Source organism: Cynocephalus volans, chromosome X (assembly GCF_027409185.1).
Source record: "Cynocephalus volans isolate mCynVol1 chromosome X, mCynVol1.pri, whole genome shotgun sequence".
Lineage (NCBI taxonomy): Eukaryota > Metazoa > Chordata > Mammalia > Dermoptera > Cynocephalidae > Cynocephalus > Cynocephalus volans.
The window spans coordinates 82,489,237-82,508,520 of record NC_084478.1 but is presented as its reverse complement, the minus strand read 5'-3'; the positions used below and the strand labels follow the sequence as shown (position 1 = coordinate 82,508,520).

At 39.8% G+C, this 19,284-nt stretch overlaps 1 protein-coding gene across 1 annotated transcript in view; it reads right to left on the bottom strand.

The window, feature by feature from the left end:
• CHIC1 (cysteine rich hydrophobic domain 1) overlaps positions 1-4,771 on the bottom strand; it is a 79,962-nt gene extending 75,191 nt beyond the window's left edge. Inside the window, exon 1 of the mRNA XM_063083633.1 lies at positions 4,420-4,771. Within this exon, the coding sequence (XP_062939703.1) occupies positions 4,420-4,691 (272 nt within the window). The 5' untranslated portion in view covers positions 4,692-4,771. The remainder of the gene's footprint in view (positions 1-4,419) is intronic.
• Positions 4,772-19,284: the final 14,513 nt, after the last annotated feature.

The following is a 19,284-nucleotide window of genomic DNA, read 5'->3' as shown; positions in this document are numbered from 1 at the left end:
GTTGAGGGCCTATAGCATAGTTTGCACTACGATGGGCACATTGAGTGTTCCTAAAGTGAACAAATATCGATTCAACTTACTTCATGCCAGGCCCTGTGCTAGGCACTAAGGATTCAGAGGTAATCAGAAATTGTTCTTGCCATTGTAGTTTATAGTTTAGCAGGGACAGAGTGGACTTGCATGAGGTGGTGACATATGGAGAGCTGGGGTGAGGAGAGGTAGGTATTAGCATTCTCGATAGAGGCCCCAGTTTGAACAGAGGCAATGAGGTAAGAAACAGCATACTGTTAAGAGTAACGCACAAGCAGTAAGAGAAATGACAGGAAATTAGGCTGATAGGCAGGGTCCAGTTCTGTATGCCACGTTATAAAGTTTAGACTCTATCCTGCAGGTGAAGAGAAAACCACAGAATAATCTTAAGCAGGAAAGTGGTTTGGTTATCTGCACTTTTGGTGTCTTAATCTAACAGCAGGCTGCAGGATGGATGTGAGGGTGACAGGGATGAAGGCAAGAGGACTAGTTAGGGTGGTGAAAGGGCATGAATCAGGGAAGTGATGGGAGGGAGGAAAAGAAGAAATTTTTAGGACATAAACAAGTACTGTTAATATTTGCTGATTGCTTAGCTGTGGGAAGTGTGAGCGGGAAGGAGAACAAAGGATGGGTAATGAATGTGATAGGTGGAGGTACATTCAACTGAGATGGAGAATACAGAAACAGGAGGAATGTTTTGAGAGTTTGGGGTGGGGTGTGAGGGGGCATGGGAAGATGAATTCTGTTGAATATGATGAATTTAAGACGACAGTGGGCTATCATGTGAAGAAGCCCAGATAAGAGCCTGAGCAGAGTATGGTACAGAGATACATATTTGGGAGATGTCAGATAACTGAAACCATGCGAGGTAAGATGAGACCATCTAGGGAAAGTAGGGAATAAATAAGAGAAGTAGTGGGTTGAGAACAAAACTCTGGAGATCACTGATATTTATAGATGCAAGAGAGGAAAAGGAGCCCAAGAATAAGACAGTTACAGAAGAGCCAGAAAAGTAGGAGGAGAACCAGGAGAGTGAAGTGTTTTTTGTCTTTGTTTTTTTTTTAAATCAGAATTTGAACACCTTAGGCAAGATGTTCCAGTTGAACTAAGTCTCCATCACTATTTATGCTGCACCATTTTCCGTGACCTGCCTTGCTTCTGAAAGCCTGCATGTTTGTGAACCCTGGAGTAGAAGCCTCCAAGAAAGAGGAAGTCATCTTAAGTGTCAGCAGAGAAGACCAGAAAGATAGGGAATAACAGATGCCCACTGATTTAACAACCACAGGGTCAAGATGATCTCAGTTAAGGCCAACTCCTCTGTGGTAGCAGAATCTATATTCCAGAGAGGTGAAAAGGAAATAAATATGGTGAATAGAGCTACTCTTAAGAAATTTGGAGAAGGGAGGAAGAGAGATTCCACGGTAGCTAAAGGGAATGTGGGTATAGGAAGGCTTTTGTCTTATTTTGTATTTAAAAAACTAGAGAGACTGAATATGTTTATAGGCTGAACTAGTGAAAAAGCAAAGAGAAGTAGTATTGGAGAGACAGGGACTACCTGATGGAGCAAGAACTAGGAAGAGGCTGGAATGGAAGGCACAAGTGGAGGGGTGAGCTCTGGACAAGAAGAAGGACTCCTTGAACTCTAAAGTTGGAGGAAGAAGGCACAGGAACTCAGACCTAATTAAGATCCAGTGCAGGTTGGCAGCAGGAAAGTGACATGATTCAACTGTGTTTTAAGAAAATTAGTTTGGCACAGGCATGCAGGACGCACTGGAGTGGGGAGAGGCAGCAGACTGTAGTAATAACTCAAGCAGGAAATAATGGCAACCTAAACTTGAGTGGTGCCAAATAGGAATGGAGAAAATGAAAAATTTAAGATATATTTCGAAAGGTATGATGACATAATTCTGGGACAGACTGGTATAGGGCAACTCAAGGACAAGGAAGAGTCAAAATGATTCAAAGATATTAAATATTGCCCTAGGAGATTAGAATGGTATAAGGGTCAGAAATGGGGGAACTGGAAAGCACAGCCAATGTGGGGACAGAAAAATGTTGCATTGAAGATATACTGAGTTTGAGGTGATGACTCTCAAATTTTAAACTTTGAGAAGACACAAATTCTCTACAGAATAGAAGACTGCACAAAGAATGGAAAAAATTCAGAGTTGGGAGAGAATAAGAAATATTTCATTCAGATAGGGCATACAGTTTAGGGCAACTCTAACACTCCTATGCCAGAAAGAAATTAAACAGAAGCTGATATTTTAGATGCCTCAGAATATAAGATTAATTATTTCATAAGGACTTTACTTTATATGATACAAGAAAGGCTTTACTACCATAGAAAGACCCATTTCTCAGCTCCAGTAAAACTTTCTCCTAAACACTGCATCTTTTTTCAAATCCCAGACATTTAACATCAAATGTGCTTTCTAGGTGAGGGCATGTGTACAATAGAACTAAGTAAGTTTCAAAACTACATACATTGGTCAGTGATTCAAATAGTGGTTTGCTGTTTTTCAGGTTTTGGCTTTAGTCAATTAATACCAACAGTTACTATCAACACAACTACTTCACATTCCTAATTCCAGAACTTTTAAGCTTGGAAGAACATTACATCTACCACAAGGGCCTGGGTATGGCAAGTGTCAGTGCTCTTCTTCTAAAGAAGAAATAAGTTGTAAGTACTTCATCATGGTTGTGTGAAGTGTACAATGGAACCACAAATGAAACTTAAATTCTGTTTCATTGTTCCTTCTCCATCATCTGAATTTTAGAAAATAATGGGAGAAGGGTGAGTATTGGAGTATAAAATTATGAATTGGAATAAGATAACTTTTCTCTGTTCAATCATGAAATAATCTGCATGAAAGCAATCTTTGGTGCCAGAATCATAACTAGTTTGAGGAATAAATTCTCTCCCCAGTATTGGAAGTAAAACAATGCAGTAAGCTGGCAGGTGAACATCTTAGGCTATCTGCAAAATTCTTGCACGAGAAAAATTGTCTTAAAATTGCCTAATCAAAAAGCAGGTCTAAAACTCTTCCTAAACCCTTGCACAATTTCAAAATCTTTGTTAACAGATTTCATGTCAAAGATTACAAAAGTACGTAACAATCAAAATACTCAACATGTTAAAAATTAAAAGCTAACATGATAGGGGAGGTAGTCCATATTATATGATTTCATATAGAATGAACTCAATTCAAAGTCAAAGGGGCTAGGTGAGTCATTATCCAGATGAGAGGCAGCATGACATGACAGGGGGGGAAAAAAAAGGCCTAGTTTGAAAATGCAGTAAAGCACAGTTAAGAGGATGAACATGATACAATACTCAAACTTTCAAGTATTTACAGTCCAAGCAAATAAAGAATAAGGAAGCACTCTTCAAAGCCCAGAGAACCATCAATTTTTCTTTTTTTGCTTTGCAACTACTACGTTATGAAGTCCCTTTCCATTTTATTTTCTCATATATGATCCAAGATTTCAATTTTTTAAAAAGCCACCCAGGATAAGTTTTCAAGAAATCATCCTCAGCTCCTGGAGGACCAATTTCCATATATATATTTAGTGTTTGTTCATTTAGTATTTGGGCATACAAAATCCCCTGGTGATATCTTAAATTATCTCAGAGCTGAAAGGCTTTAGAAACCGTTTACTCCAAGCCCTTCATTTTACAGATGGAGAAATCGAGGCCCACAAATGGGGAGCAACCCAAGGTCACAGGGCCAGTAAGAAGCAAAATTGGGATTAGCATGCAACAGCCCTGACTCTTAATTTATTGCTCTTTTTACTTTCCATAGTCTCTCAACCTGAACCTCTCATAATGTGATATTTAAGGACTGTCAGAATGAGTAGTGCTCAAAACAGGGAAAGGATTATTGTATTAATTCATGTAAGGATTAGATAGGAAGAATGGATGAATATGTGGGTGGATGGACATTCTATAATTTACAAAATATATCATGTTTCTGTTTTGAAGAATGCAAGCCTAGTTCTTGTCACATGTCACAGCAGTCGCCGTTTTCCAACTAGACACCAATCTCGGCAGCTAAAAACCCTCTGGTACATCCTGCAGTAGAAATATTATTCACTTGCCAGCATACATAAAAGAAAGGAGACATCACTACTCCAATCCCTCTGGTTCCCAACCCCCTAACTTCCCTGATCTATACTCACTCTTTACCCGGCGTTGGTGCTTCACACTTACATTCTCCTCACTTCTTTACACCCATTCACCCTCGGTTTCTCCATTTAGACCAGGTATCCTTTCCTAACTGTAAGCCTCAACAGCCCTCCCCCACTCCCCAGGCCCCTCGATCATCTTCTTATTCCTCTGTCGCCAAACCTCAGCCTTTTCAAAGCCCCCGTCCCCCGCTTGCTTACACAGTGATGTGGCCGGCGCCCCGCACCAATACGGGGTCGGGGGCATATCTCCGCAGATGCTCCTCGCTCACTACCCGAGGCGGGGGTGGTGCTTCCTCCCCCTCTTCTTCCTCTTCTTCTTCCTCCTCCTCCTCCTCTTCCTCGTCATCGTCGGGCCCAGATACAGACGACGACGACGGCGACGACGACGACGTTGGCGCTTCTTCTTCCTCCTCCTCCTCCAGTTCAGAGATGGTGTCGAACTCCGCCATGTTGGGCAGCAGGATGCTCATCACGTGACCTCGCGATCGCCGCCACTCTCACGGAGAAGAGTTTGAACCTGCTGAGGTGCTGGAAAAGGAGGGGGAACGAAATGAAGAGAAAGAGGAGGCGGGTAGGGATAGGATCTGAGGAGACGCGCCTGCGTGCTGAGCAGACGCGGGGGGGCTGTCGGAGGCGGGGAACGAGGGAGAGGGGACAAATTCAGTGTACGCTTGCGCGGCTCCAAGCGGAGGGGGCCGTTAGAGGTGAACTCCAGGGAATTATCGAGGTCCGGTCTGCGGGTGCTGATCTCATTTCTGCTTTTTGGGCGTCAGCAGCTTGTATTCGGGGGACGTATCCGTGATTTTATTTCCTATTCATTAATACTCAGTGTTATTACCCCCAGGGCAGGCGGACGAGGGGAAGCATATTTTATAAAAGTGAGGTTAGAACTTGCCCCAAATATTGCAATGTGTATAGCAATTACCCTACGTTTGTCCACTACTACATTTTAAAAGACTTTTGCGTCAAAACTTTGCCACAATGCTGGGAGGCGGGGTAAGCGTTTTTATTAACGTTTTACTTTCTATTACTACTTCTACTTTCACTGTGTAATATTTATGGAAGACTTACTGTCAGGGACTGTGCTAATTGCTCTATGTGCATATGCCATTTAATCCTCCACAACGCTATGAAGTATGTACCATAATCTCACTTTGCAGATGGGACATCTAGATGCAGAAAGAATAAGTAACTTGTCCAAAGTCATGGAGCCACTAAATGACAGACCTACTTTTAAATTTGGGAGTCTCTTCTAATCCCCAAAGCCCAGTACTCTTAAGCAAAGGGTTATACTGCCTAAAGTCGTTTTGAAAGCGTTTGTAGAGTGCTGCCTTTTGGGCGGCTTCTAAAAAGATAAGTCAGAATATGCATGTTTGAATTTTGGAGGGTTTTATTTGCAGGGGGGAGATGGAGGGGGTAGAAGTATTATTCCAACCTAAGGAAACATTAATTAACGTTATCCGTTTTCCAGACACCGCACTAGATTCTTTCACATACAATATCTCAGTTAACCCCTAAACAATCCTGTGAGATAGGCATCATTATATACACTTTATAGATGACAAAACTGAGTCTCAGCAAGTTAGTAATTTATTCAGGTCTATGGTGACTTTTTGTCCAAAATTTTCCATTCCAAATATTTTGTCTTCTCCACACACACTCCAGTGTTGTAGAGATCATATATTTTGAGTTTCCAAACAATGTGCCAAACTGGTTCATACCAGGCAGCAGCACACAAATCAATGTCATTAAGACGGTAAAGTCATATAGCTGCTAAGTAACAGAACAAATACTGTAATCCAGGTATTTTAATACCAGCTTCACGGCTCTTTCTACTATACTACAGCTGCATCCCAATCAGATACTGAGATTAGGGAAACAGACAGAGCCAGATTTTAATTTAGGATGAGCATTATATTAGTACTATAGCAGTATAAACAAAGTATTTAGGGTGTATGAGAAAAGGAGAAATTAGTTCCTTTTCTAGGAACAGATAAAACCATTCTGATCAAGGAGCTTCTTAAAGTTAAAAATTTTTCATTGTGTTAAAAAACTTGATTATTTAGGAACTCTAAAAATAAGTTGTAACACTGTCAATAAGCAACAAAATCTAGATTTTTGTAGTATAGAGCACCTTATCTACTAGCCAGAGATTCTAATAACAGGTGGAACCTTAAAATGTTTCATAATAGCCTTCTGGCAAGACATATATGATGTATCTTTGCTTTTCTTGGGTGTTAATAAATGTGTCATATATCAACTGTGGGAGTGAAATACCTTAGACTTAAGATCAAATTCAGTATTCTGTACCAGTTCTTCTATTTCAAGAATCACCTCCCCCCCTAAAAAAACCATAGATGAGACTAACAATTTTCAAATATACTATTTTATCCATAAAGTTCCACTAAGTCAATGTCTAGAGAGAAAGACACTCCCCTGATGACTGATTAAATGTAGTTTCTCCTTTATGCTACTCAAGATTAGGCTAGGAAGGGATATTTGAAAGAGAGAAAGGGAAGGGAGTAAGGGGTGGGCTTTGTGACAAGTGCAAATAACGTACTTGAACTATGGTAAAAGTGAGGAAATGATGGCTAGGGGGGGAATGGGAAGGAAGGAAAGAGATGAGAAAATTCTACTGTTAAAATGGAAAGAGACCCCTGACATTTAGTCAGATGCCAAAAGGACAAAGCAGTTCAGGAAAGTGCTATATTTGGCTAAATGCACAAGTATATTCAAATCTGCTCATCTGTTTTCTTGCACATACATTGTGCTGAAAAGGCATATGTAATTCCAAAGGTAATTTGTTTTGCTGAACCATAGGAGAATTTGGAATTGAGCATGCTGAGAAAAACACATTTTGTTTATCCATTGTCAGTAATCACAAGCAACACCATGGTTTCTAAATGATACTTAGCGTTGAGGATAGTAAATCAAGGAGTGGATAGAGAAGAAAACAGGCCATTTAACATTCTATCTGATGTGCTATGCAGGGCATGGGGGTAATTCTGCCGTCTAAGGGATGGGGGCCTGAGGCATGAGGTTACAGGTTTAATGAGCTGAGAGGATTTCAACCTTAAAACAGCTGAAAAGAATTGTAGCTTTTTAAAAACAGCTTTATCTATTTATTAAAGCATACAATTTAGTGATTTTAGTAAATTTACAGAGTTGTGCAACTATCACTACACACTAATTTTAGAATATTTCCATCACTTCCAAAAGAAATCTCTGTCCCATTTTCAGTTACTCCCCATTCTCACCCTCAACCCTAGGTAACCATTAATCTACTCTCTGTCTCTATAGATTTCTTCAATGGGCACTTCAAATAAATTGGTTCATACGATATGTGGTCTTTTGTCCCTAGCTTCTTTCACTTAGTATAATGTTTTTCAGGTTTGTTCATGTTGTATTATGTATCAGTACTTCATTCCTTTTAATTGATGAGTAGTATTCCATTGTTGCAGTATATCACATTTTGTTTATCTATTTACTTACTAGCTGATGACATTTGGGTTGTTTCCACCTTTTAGGTATTATAAAAATGCTGCTATAATCATGGGTCTGTTTGAGTATATGTTTTAATTTCTCTTGGATAGATACCTATGAGTGGATTTCTGGGTCATATGGTAAGACTATGTTGAAACTAAGAAACTGCCAAACTGTTTTACCAAGGTGGCTCCATCAGTTTACATTCCCACGAGCAATGTATGTGGGTTCCATTTTCTCCATATCCTCTCCAACACTTGTTGTTGTCTGTCTTTTTGATTAATGCTATTCTTGTGGGTGTGCATTGTGGTTTTACTTTGTATTTTACTATTGACAAATGATTTTGACCATTTTTTTCATGTGCCTGTTTTCCATTTATATATCTTTGATAAAATGTCTCTTCAAATCTTTTACATTTTTTAAATCAAGCTTTTTTTCAGAGAAATGTAGATTCATATGTAGTTGTAAAAAATAATAGAGAGCTTCTGTTTACTGTTTACTCAGTATCCCACAATAGCAACATCTTGCATAATTATAGTACACTATCACAACCACAGCATTAGTATTTACACATTCCATCTATCTTATTCAGATTTCTGGTAATACATGTACTCATTGTATGTGTGTATGCGTGTGTGCGTGCATTTAGTTCTATGCATTTTATCATAGTTTATGTTCTTATAACCACAGTCGTAGATGCAGAGCAATTATGTCACCACAAGGATACCGCCTGTTATACTTTTATAGCAATCCCTACCCTCCTCCCTACTCTCTAGCAACTGTTCATCTGTTTACAATCAATAGTTGTTGTCATTTCAAGAGTGTTATGTAAATTGTGTCATACCGTATGTGACCTTTGAGGATTGACTTAGCAAACTTATCCTGAAAATCATCCAAGTTATTGTGTGTATCAATGGTTTATTCCTTTTTATTGCTGTGTAGTATTCCACAGTATAAATATACCACAGTTTGTTTACCTATTCATCCACTAAAAGACATTTGGGTTGTTTCCAGGTTTTGGTTGTTATGAATAAAACTGCTATGAACACTTGTGTATAGCTTTTTTGTCCTTTTAAAAATTGGGTTATTTGTCTTCTTAGCTTATAAGTGCCCTTTATGTATCCTGGATAGAAGTCCTTTATTGGATATATAGTGTACAAATATTTTGTCCTAGTCTTTGGCTTATCTTTTCACATTGTTAATGGTTAATTTTGAACTGAAAAAGTTTTTAATTTAAATGAAATCCAATTCATCAATTTTCTTTTATTGCTTGTGCTTTGATGATATATGTAAGAAACTTTTGCCTGACCCAGTATCACAAAGATTTGCTCTTATGTTTTCTTCTAAGACCTTTATAGTTTCAACTCTTACATTTAGGTCTGTGATCCATTTTGAGTTAATTTTTGTGTATGGTATTAAGTAAGGGTCTAAATTTATGTTTTTGCACTGTGGCTATCAAATTATCCTAGCACTGTTTGTTGAAGACTGTCCTTTTTCTTTTTCTTTTTTTTTTTTTTTTTAGTTTTATTTTATTTTGTCAATATACAATGTGATTGATTATTACGGCCCGTTACCAAAACCTCCCTCCCTCCTCCCTCTCTCCCCTCCCTCCCAACAATGTCCTTTCTGTTGTTTGTCGTATCAACTTCAAGGAATTGTAATTGTTATGTCTTCTTCCCTCGAAGACTGTCCTTTTTCTGTTGAATTGCCTTGGCAACTCTCTTGAAAATCAACTGAACCATGAGTATATGGGTTTATTTTGAGACTCTTAATTCTATTCAATTTTTTTATATGTCTATCTTCAGCCCGGTACCACACCATCTTGAATATTGTAGCTTTATAGTAAGTTTTAAAATTGGAACAAATAAGTCCACCAAATTTGCTCTTTTTCAGTACTGTTTGGGCTATCGAATCTTTTGCATTTCCACATAAATTTTAGGATCATCTCATCGGTTTCTTTTTAAAAAGCCAGATGGAATTTTAACATAAATCACATTGAATATGTAGATCAATTTGGGCATGTCACCAACATAATAATAAGTCTTCTGATTCATGAACATGGGTTGTCTATTTATTTAGCTCCTCTTTAATTTTCTTCAATAACGTTTTGTGGTTTTCAATGTACAAAACTTGAGATTCTTTTGTTAAATTTATTCCTAAATATTTTTATTCTTTTTCATATTATTATGAATGGAATTGTTTTCTTATCTCATTTTTGGATTGTCCATTGTTAGTCTGTGGGGATACAATTTATGTTTGTATACTGATGTAGTATGTGACCTTGCTGAACACATTTAGTAGTTGTAGTAGATTTGTATGTGAATTTCTTAGAGTTTTCTACATATAAGATCATGTAACCTGTGAATAAACACAGTTTTACCTGTTCTTTTCTAATCTGGATCTCTCTATCTCTTTCTCCCTTCCTTCCTTCCTTTCTTCTTCTCTACTCGCCCCACCCCCAACTTGTTTCTTTTTCTTTCTTTTCTGCCTAATTGCATGGGCTTGAACTTACAGTAAGTACAGTGTTGAAAAGAGGTGTTAAGAGCAGAATTCCTTGACTCGTTCCTAATATCAATGGAAAATAATTCAGTCTTTCACCATTAAGTATGACATTAGCTGTAGTTTTTGTTTTGTAAATGCCGTTAATTAGATTAATGAAGTTACCTTCCATTACTAGTTTGTTAAATCTTTTTAATTTCTGTAAAGTTAGTAGTGACTTGTTCATTATGACTTCAGGAATTTTCTGTCCCCTTTTTTCTTCTTGGTCAGTCTAGCTACAGATTTTTCAATTTCATTTATCTTTTTGCAAAACCAACTGTTGGTTTTACTGATTTTCTGTATTTTTTTTCCTGTTAACCTTTCCATTGATTTTTACAGGAAACTATATTATTTTCTTCCTTCTGCTTGCTTTGGGTTTAGTTTGTTCTTCTTTTTCTAGTTTGCTAAAGCAAAAACTTAGATTATTGACTTGAGATCTTTCATCTATATTATAGACACATACTCCTATGCATTTCCTTCTAAGGACTGATTTAGCTATATCTGATAAATTTTTGTTTACATCCAGCTTAAAATATTTCTAATTTCCCTGATTTCTCTTTGACCTATAGGTTGTTATGAATTTGTTTAATTTCCAGATATTTGCAGATTTCCAAAATTTCCTTATGTTGTGTCTAATTTAATTCCAGTGTGGTTTGAGAACATAAGCTGAATAATATCAATCATTTAAAATTTATTGAGACTTGTGGCCTACCATATTATTTATTTTATAGAAGGTTCCATATGCATTTGAGAAGAATGGCTATTCTGCTGTTGTTGGTTGGAGTGTTCTAAAAATGTCATGTCTACTTTATACTGTTATTCAAATCTTCTATATCCTTTCTTATTTTCTGTATTATTTTGCTGTTCACTGCTGAAAGTGGGACATCGAAGTCTCCAACCATTATTATTGAATCTTTCATTTTTTTCTTCAATTTTGTTAGTCTTTGCTTCGTGTAGTATTAGTTTCTCCTGTTAGGTGAATATCTGTTTGTAATTATATTTTCCTGATGAGTTGATCCTTTAATCATTATGAAATACCCTTCTTTATCTTTACTAATAATGTTGGTCTGAAATTCTGTATTTTTATATTAGCATACTTACTCCAGCTCTATTATTGTTACTGTTTGCATCATGTTTTTCCATCCTTTTACTTTACAGCTATTTGTATTTTTTAAAGTGTATCTCCATTAGATGGTATATTATTGGATCTTTTTAAAAAATGGAATCTGACAATTGCTGCATTTTGACTGGAGGTTTTAATTCATTCATTTAATATTAGTATTGATATGGTTGGACTTCTGTCTGCTCTTAGTTTTCAATATGTCTCATGTCTTTATTTTGTTCCTCTATTGCTCCTTTAATTCTTTTGTACTTACTAAATACCTTCTAGTGTACCATTTTAATTTCTTTGTTTATTTTATACTATATTTGCTTTTATTCTCTTAATTTTTCCTCTAGGGATTAAGATATGCCTTTTAACACGTCACAATCTACTTCAGATTTTGATGCCAATTTAATTTCAGTAAAACATAAAAGCTTTGCTCTAATATACCTCCTTGCCTTCTACCATTTTTTGTGCTATTGTGGTCACACATATTATGTGTATATTCGTTTTAATTTTAATACTATATTTTTAATTTTTGCTTTATACAAATCTTATGTCTTTTATAGAAGTTAAGGAGAAAAAAATTTAAACAGTGTTATCTATAAATCTACATAGTAACCATTTTTAGCACTCTTTCTCTCTGTGGATGTAAGTTGCTTTGGGGAGTCATTTTCTTATTGCAATAAACTTTAGTCCCTCACCTTTTTTTGTTTTATTGTTGTTATATACATTATATATTTATATGTTATCAGTCCAGCAATAAAATTTTATAATTTTTTTAAATGTAATTTTCTTTTAAATCACATAATAGAAGCAAAGAGAACATATATACTTATATCATCTTTTATATTTAGCTCTCTAATTACAGGTACTCTTTGTTGTTGTTTTTATAAAACGTGGATTTGAGTTACTCTCTGATGTCACTTTCCTTCTTGCTGAAGAATTTTCTTTAGTATTTCTTGTAAGGGAGTCTGGTAGCAACAAATTCTCTTTCTCTGTTTACTGTAAATGTCTTTATTTTGCCTATATTTTTGATGAACAGATTTTCTGGATATAGGGTACTTGGCTACTGTGGTTTAAATGTGTCCCCCCAAAGTTCGTGTATTGGAGCTTGATTCTCAATGTGGCAGTGTTGAAAAGTGGAACCTTTAAGAGGTGATTGGATCATGAGGACTATGATCTCATGGATTCATGGAGTAATGGGTTATCATGACTGTGGACTGGTGCCTTTATAAGGAGAGTACATGAAAGCACTCTTGCTGCCCCCACCATGTAAATGATTACCTGTGCCACCATGGGACTCTGTAGAAAGTTTCCACCAAGAAGAAGGCCCTCACCAGAAGTGATTTCCTAGGTCAGAAGTCCTCTTGACCTAGGACTTCCCAGCCTCCAAAACTGTAAGAAATAAATTTTATTTTCTTATGAATTAGCCAGTTTCAGATATTCTGTTACACCGGAAAATGGACTAATACAGAAAATTGGTACCAAGAAGTGGGGCATAGCTGATAACAAATATAAGAAAATGTGGAAGTCGCTTTGGAGCTGGGTAATGGGCAGAGGCTAGAAGAATTTGGAGGAGCAGGCTAAAAGAATCCTAGATTCTGGTGAGGGCTTAGAAGACAAGAAGACCCGGGGAAGTTTGGAACATATCAGAGACTGGGTAAGTGGTGGTGCCCAAAATATTGATAGAAATGTGGACAGTAAAGGCCATCCTGAGGAGGCCTCAGATGGACGAGAAACTTATTTGAAATTTGGCCAAATTCCATCCTTGTTATATACTGGCAAAGGACTTGTCTGCATTGTGTCCATGCCCAAGGGCTATACGGAATGTGGAACTTCAGAGTAATGAACCAGGGTATTTGGCAGAAGAAATTTCTAAGCAACATAGCATTCAGAAAGCTGCGTGGCTACTCCTAACAGTTTACAATGAATCACAGAAGCAATACCATGACATAAAAGGAGAATTTATAATTAAAAGGAATGTAGAGGGTAAAAAATTAGAAAACTCTCAGCCTGGCCATGTAAAAGTGAAAAAGTGTATTTGGGGGAGAAAATCAAGGGTGTAGCCCAGCAACCATCTGCTAAGGAGATTAGTACAGAGGGAAGGGATCATCAAGAGAATGGAAGAAAGACCTTTAAGGCATTTCAGAGACCTTTGAGACTGCCCCTCTCATCACAGACCCAGAGGCCTAGGAAAACAGAATGGTTTCAGGGGACCAAACTGAGATGCCCTCCACAGGCTTGCTACCCAGGGCCGCCTTGGGAAGCTGCTCCCTGCATTCCACCACAGTGTCCCTCGGCTTCTTCAGCCATGGCTAAATTGGCCCTGGTGTTGCTGGGCTTTCTGCTTCAGAAGATCCAAATCTTTGCAGTGTCCAAATGGTGTTAAGTCTGCCAGCTGGCAGAATAGAAGAGCTGTGGAGGCATGGCAGCCTCCACCCAGATTTCAAAGGATGTATGGAAAAGCTTGGGGGCCCAGGAAGAGATTTGTGGCAAGGCAGTGTCACCACAGATAATCTCCATTAGAACAATGGCAAGTGGAAATGTGGGATCAGAGTTTCAGCAGAGAATCTCCATGAGTGCCATACCTAGTGGAGCCATGGGAGCAGAGCTGCCACTGAGATGCCAGAACTGTAGTGTGAGGAGCTGCCCGAAATCGCCATTACAAGATGGCGCTGATTTCCGGTGGAGGGCAGGGCTGCTCGGTAACACGCCTGGGCCGATTAGGCAGTCACCAATAAGGTAGGAGCACGTCCTAGGAGAGGAGCAGTCTCTATATAAAGGGTGCGGGTTCCCTCGCTCGGGGTCTCCATTTTTGGCAAGCTTATGCTCTCCCTCTCAAGATGCATTAAAGCTGATCTGCAGAAGGATCCTTTGTGTGCCGCGTCGTTCTTGCTGGCGAGACGGTTGCGCGGGACATCTGGTGCCGAAACCCGGGAAACTTGTGTCATCGTCAGCACCTTCGGAGACCCCCTGGAGACAGGGAGGATTCAGAACTGCAGGAGGGTAAGTTCGGAGAGGTATGCCTGTTCTTGGTCTGGGGTTAATCCGGTTGGTTTAAAAGGTTTTGAAATCGCCCGTTGGTGTGGTCAGACTGACGTAGATAAGCAGCTGCACCAGAGACCTGTGTGAGCCTCTAGTACGTAAGGGAACGGCGCGTCTCACAGCGCCTCCCACGGAGTGGGGCGCGTTATGGGTTCCACTCAGTCCATGGTTACCGCGTTAGAGGCCGTGCTGAGACAACGTGATATAAAGGTAGGGGGCCGTGTGCTCAAAAATTTTGTAAAAGAGGTAGATCGTGTAGCGCCGTGGTTTGCTTGTTCCGGCTCCTTGACTTTGAGCTCTTGGAACAAACTAGGCAGAGACCTTGACCGCAAGTACGCAGAGGGAGACCTCCGTCAGGGCACCAAGACCATTTGGAAGTTTATTAAAAATTGCTTAGAAGATGAGGGCTGTAAACCGGTAGTGATAGTAGGGCAAAATACATTAGAGGAGGTCCAAGACAGCATGTCAGAAACTGAACGGAGTGAGAGGATGGGTACCCGCAGGAGGAGAGACGTCTCCCATAAGAAAAAGGGCCCTCCCGGTAAGTCTACGGATGAGGGAGAGATTCTAAAACAACAAAGTGACACTCCCGGCACATCTGCCGGTAAAGGAGGGATTTCAAAACCCAGACAAAAGTTGGAAGGGAAAGAAGGAGGCCTCTACCCTATGCAAGAGCTGGGGGCCTTAAAACAAGAATTAGAAGATTTAAATCTGGATGAGTCCGACTCCGATCCCCTCAGCCCTAGTGAGGAATCTGATTTGGAGGAGGAAGCTGCCAGGTACGAGGAGGAGAGATCAGTCTTCTAATCCCTTCTCATTCCTCTCTGATAAAGTGAGGAAAAAGGTTCAAGCTGACCCAAATTAAGGATCTAGCAGAGGCGGTTAGAAAATATGGTGTAAATGCCAATTTTACTCTAGTAATGCTAGAAAGGTTTGCTGGTGTGGCTATGACACCCGCTGACTGGCAAATGTTGGCTAAGGCAGCGCTCCCTACCATGGGTCAATACATGGAATGGAAGGCGCTATGGCATGAGGCTGCACAAGCTCAAGCCAGGGCAAACGCTGCTGCACTGACCCCCGAGCAGCGAGATTGGACCTTTGATATGTTAACAGGCCAGGGCCCATTTGCCGCTGATCAGACGGCTTTCCGTTCCAACCCATTTGATGTTTGGCTGTTGTGTGGGGTAAATGGCAGCTGCACGGACCTTTCACCGTTTGCCTTTTCAAAAGGCGGTGGTTGGGGAAATGCCTCTTTTGAGTGGAATGTGACTGAGTCCTTTGACTCCACTGTGTCCATAAAACAGCTTGGAACAAATTACTCTGTCCCGCCAACACCAGTTTGCCTTTATCCTCCTTTCATGTTTATTTTAACTAATATTAGTGATGAGAGGAGTCAGATTGCTTGTGATAACTATACTTGCTTTTATGCACAGTGCTGGAATGCTACGCTGTTCAATTTGGCCATAGTTGCTCGAATGCCTAGATGGATTCCTGTCCCAGTAGAAGCTCCCAATACTATGGTCTTGTTCAGGCAGAGGAGGGATTTTGGTCTCACTGCGGCAATAGTCGCCGCCGTATCCCTGGCGGCAGGTGCAGCCACAGCTGCTGCCGTCTCCTTGACTACCACGGTACAGACTGCCACCACGTTGAATAATTTGTCCTCCGCGGTAACACAGGCCCTAGAAACACAGACTGCGCTAAACGCTCAGCTGAAGGGAGGATTAATGGTGGTTAACCAGCGGGTGGATCTTGTGCAGGAACAAATAGACGTTTTATGGCAAATTGCTCAATTGGGGTGTCAATGGAAATATTCAGGGTTATGTGTCACCAGTATCCAATATAAAAAGTATACCAAAGCTGCAAATTTGTCTAAACAATTATCCCAGCATCTTTCAACAGGTTGGACGAGAGAATTTGACAACCTGATAAACCAGCTGCGCATGGCCATTGTGTCCGTGAATTCAACAAGAGTGGATGTCTCCTTCGCAGCCGGACTGTCCTCATGGATTAAAACGGCCGTGTCCCACTTCAAGGAGTGGGCAGGAGTGATTGGGGTTGGCATGTTCTTATGTGGGGGAACTGTGCTCCTACTATGGTTGGTCTGCAGATTAAAAGCCCAGACCCAGAGAGACAGGGTAGTCATCGCCCAGGCATTTCTAGCCCTGGAACAGGGGGCCAACCCTGACGTTTGGCTGTCCATGCTTAAGGATTAGCCTGCTCTGACTCCCCTTCCCCCTTCCTGTTGGCTGGCCTCCCTGAAGCTTGTTCAGAGGAGTTCGCCCTTGCTCAAACAGGTCTATGTGTAACAACAGGCTCCAGTGTGTCCAGAGACGGGCAACTTCCCCCAGACTTGAGCCAACCTAAGACATGGTGCCCGGTGGCAATAGGGTCAACCTATGACGGGTAAGGTCAAAGTCTGTGGAGGGACGACCTAGGACAGGAACGCTGGCTAATTTGTCCGCGACCGCCGAGCTTGTACCAGCCGCTTTAAATGATAAAAAAGGGGGAGATGTGAGGAGCTGCCCGAAATCGCCATTACAAGATGGCGCTGATTTCCGGTGGAGGGCAGGGCTGCTCGGTAACACGCCTGGGCCGATTAGGCAGCCACCAATAAGGTAGGAGCACGTCCTAGGCGAGGAGCAGTCTCTATATAAAGGGTGCGGGTTCCCTCGCTCGGGGTCTCCATTTTTGGCAAGCTTATGCTCTCCCTCTCAAGATGCATTAAAGCTGATCTGCAGAAGGATCCTTTGTGTGCCGCGTCGTTCTTGCTGGCGAGACGGTAGCGCGGGACACTGTAGAGCCACCAGTGTGCAATGCCAGCCTGAGAGAGCTGAAGTGTGGCTAAGTTCAGGAAAGCCATAGAGGTGGGGCTGCCTGAGGCTGTAGGGACCAAACCTCATACCAGTGTGCAGAGGATGCTGGACATGGAGTCAAGGGAAATGATTCTTCAGCTTTAAGATTTAAGGCTTGCCATGCTGGATTTCAGACATGCTTTGGGCCACTTTCTACTTCTTTCTCTTTCTCCCTTTTGGAATGGGATAGTGTACCCTATGGTTGTTCCACCATTGTATCTCAAAAGTAGATAACTTGTTTTGATTTCACAGATAGGACTTTGGACCTTTGAGTTTATGCTGGAATGAGTTAAGGCCAGGGCTACAGAGATGGAATAAATATATTTATGTGTGAGAAAGACATGAATTTTGGGGGCCAGGGGTGGAATGCTATGGTTTAAGTGTGTTCACCTAAAGTTCATGTATTGGAGCTTGATTTCCAATGTGACAGTGTTGAAGGGTGGGGCCTTTAACAGGTGACTGGATCGTGAGGACTATGGTCTCATGAATAGATTAATCCATTCATGGAGTAATGAGTTATCATGAGTGTGGACTGGTGGCTTTATAAGGAGAGCATGAATGCACCCTTCCCACCTTCACCATGTGATTGCCTGTGTCACTACAGAACTCTGTATAGAGTTTTGACAAAGAAAAAGACCCTCACCAGATGTGCCCCTGGCTTTCCAGCCTCCAAAACTGAAAGAAATAAATTTTATTTTCTTATAAATTACCCAGTTTCACGTATTCTGTTATAAGGAACAGAAAATGGACTAATATACTGGCTGACATTCCCCCCCCCCAGTATTTTGAATATGTAATCCCACTACCTCCCAGCCTCAGTAACTTCTGATGAGAGGTCTGCTGTTTATCTTACTGTGGTTCTCTTGTATATGTTGAGTAATTTTCTTCTTACTGCTTTCAAGATTTTTGCTTTGTCATTGAACAGTTTAACTGTGATGTGTCTAGGTGTGGATCTCTTTGTGTTTATATTACTTCAAGTTTATTAATTTCTTGAATGTGTAGATTGAGCTTTTTGAATGTGTAGTGTTTTTCATTAAGTTTGGGAAGTTTTCAGCCATTTGTTCAAATATTTTCTCTGCAATTTTTCTCTCTTCTCCTTCTGAGACTATCATTAAATGTATGGTGGTGTCAGGTTACACTGGTTTTAGACACTCTGTTCATTTTTCTTCATTCTTTTTTCTTTCCGCTATTCAGACTAGATAACCTTTATTGATCTATATGGTAGTTGGCTGATTCTTGCTTCTGCCTTCTCAGATCTGCTGTTGAGCACCTTAGTCATGGTCATTTCCAACTCCAGAATTTCTATTTTTAAAAATAATTTCTATTTAGTTATTGATGTTCTCTATTTGGTGAGTGGTTTTTGTTATAAATTACTATTTTGTCAAAAAATTACCATTTTTGTCAAAATTGCATAGAACCACACACACACACACACACACACGTAAAATACTTCATGAGTTCATACTCATAGTTCTGATTCCAATTTAAGACTACAGGATTTTTACTTAACCTCTTCTATATTATATCTGTTTCTTCTTGGCTCTACACCAAGAATACTGGTTCTGAAGGATACAGGAAGTAAGGAAATAATAGAATATACATAATTTCTCATTTACTATCTCACATTATGCATTCAAGTCTCAGAATAACAATACTACCCCTACCCCTGAAAATATAATTCATAAAAACAGTTAAAATATTTTTCTATGTGACTTTCTCATTCTCTCCTGTTTTTAATGTTTATATTTGTATTGTCAGAACTTATAGCCATTATATGTGACTATATTTCTGCCCTTTTAACCCCAATTTTGTCTTAGTTCTACAAGTTACTATATATTATTATTTTTTATCACTACACATCATGTTCATGTGTCTCTAGTCAATTTTATTGTCTGAAAATTTTTCTCTTGTAGAAGGAAAGGCTCACGAGAACACAAACTTTTCAAGTTTCTGCATGTAGATATGACTGTAATCTTTATACCTAAAAGTTGTTAGTTTTTCTGGATATAAAATCCTTGGCTCACATTTCCTTTCCTTGAA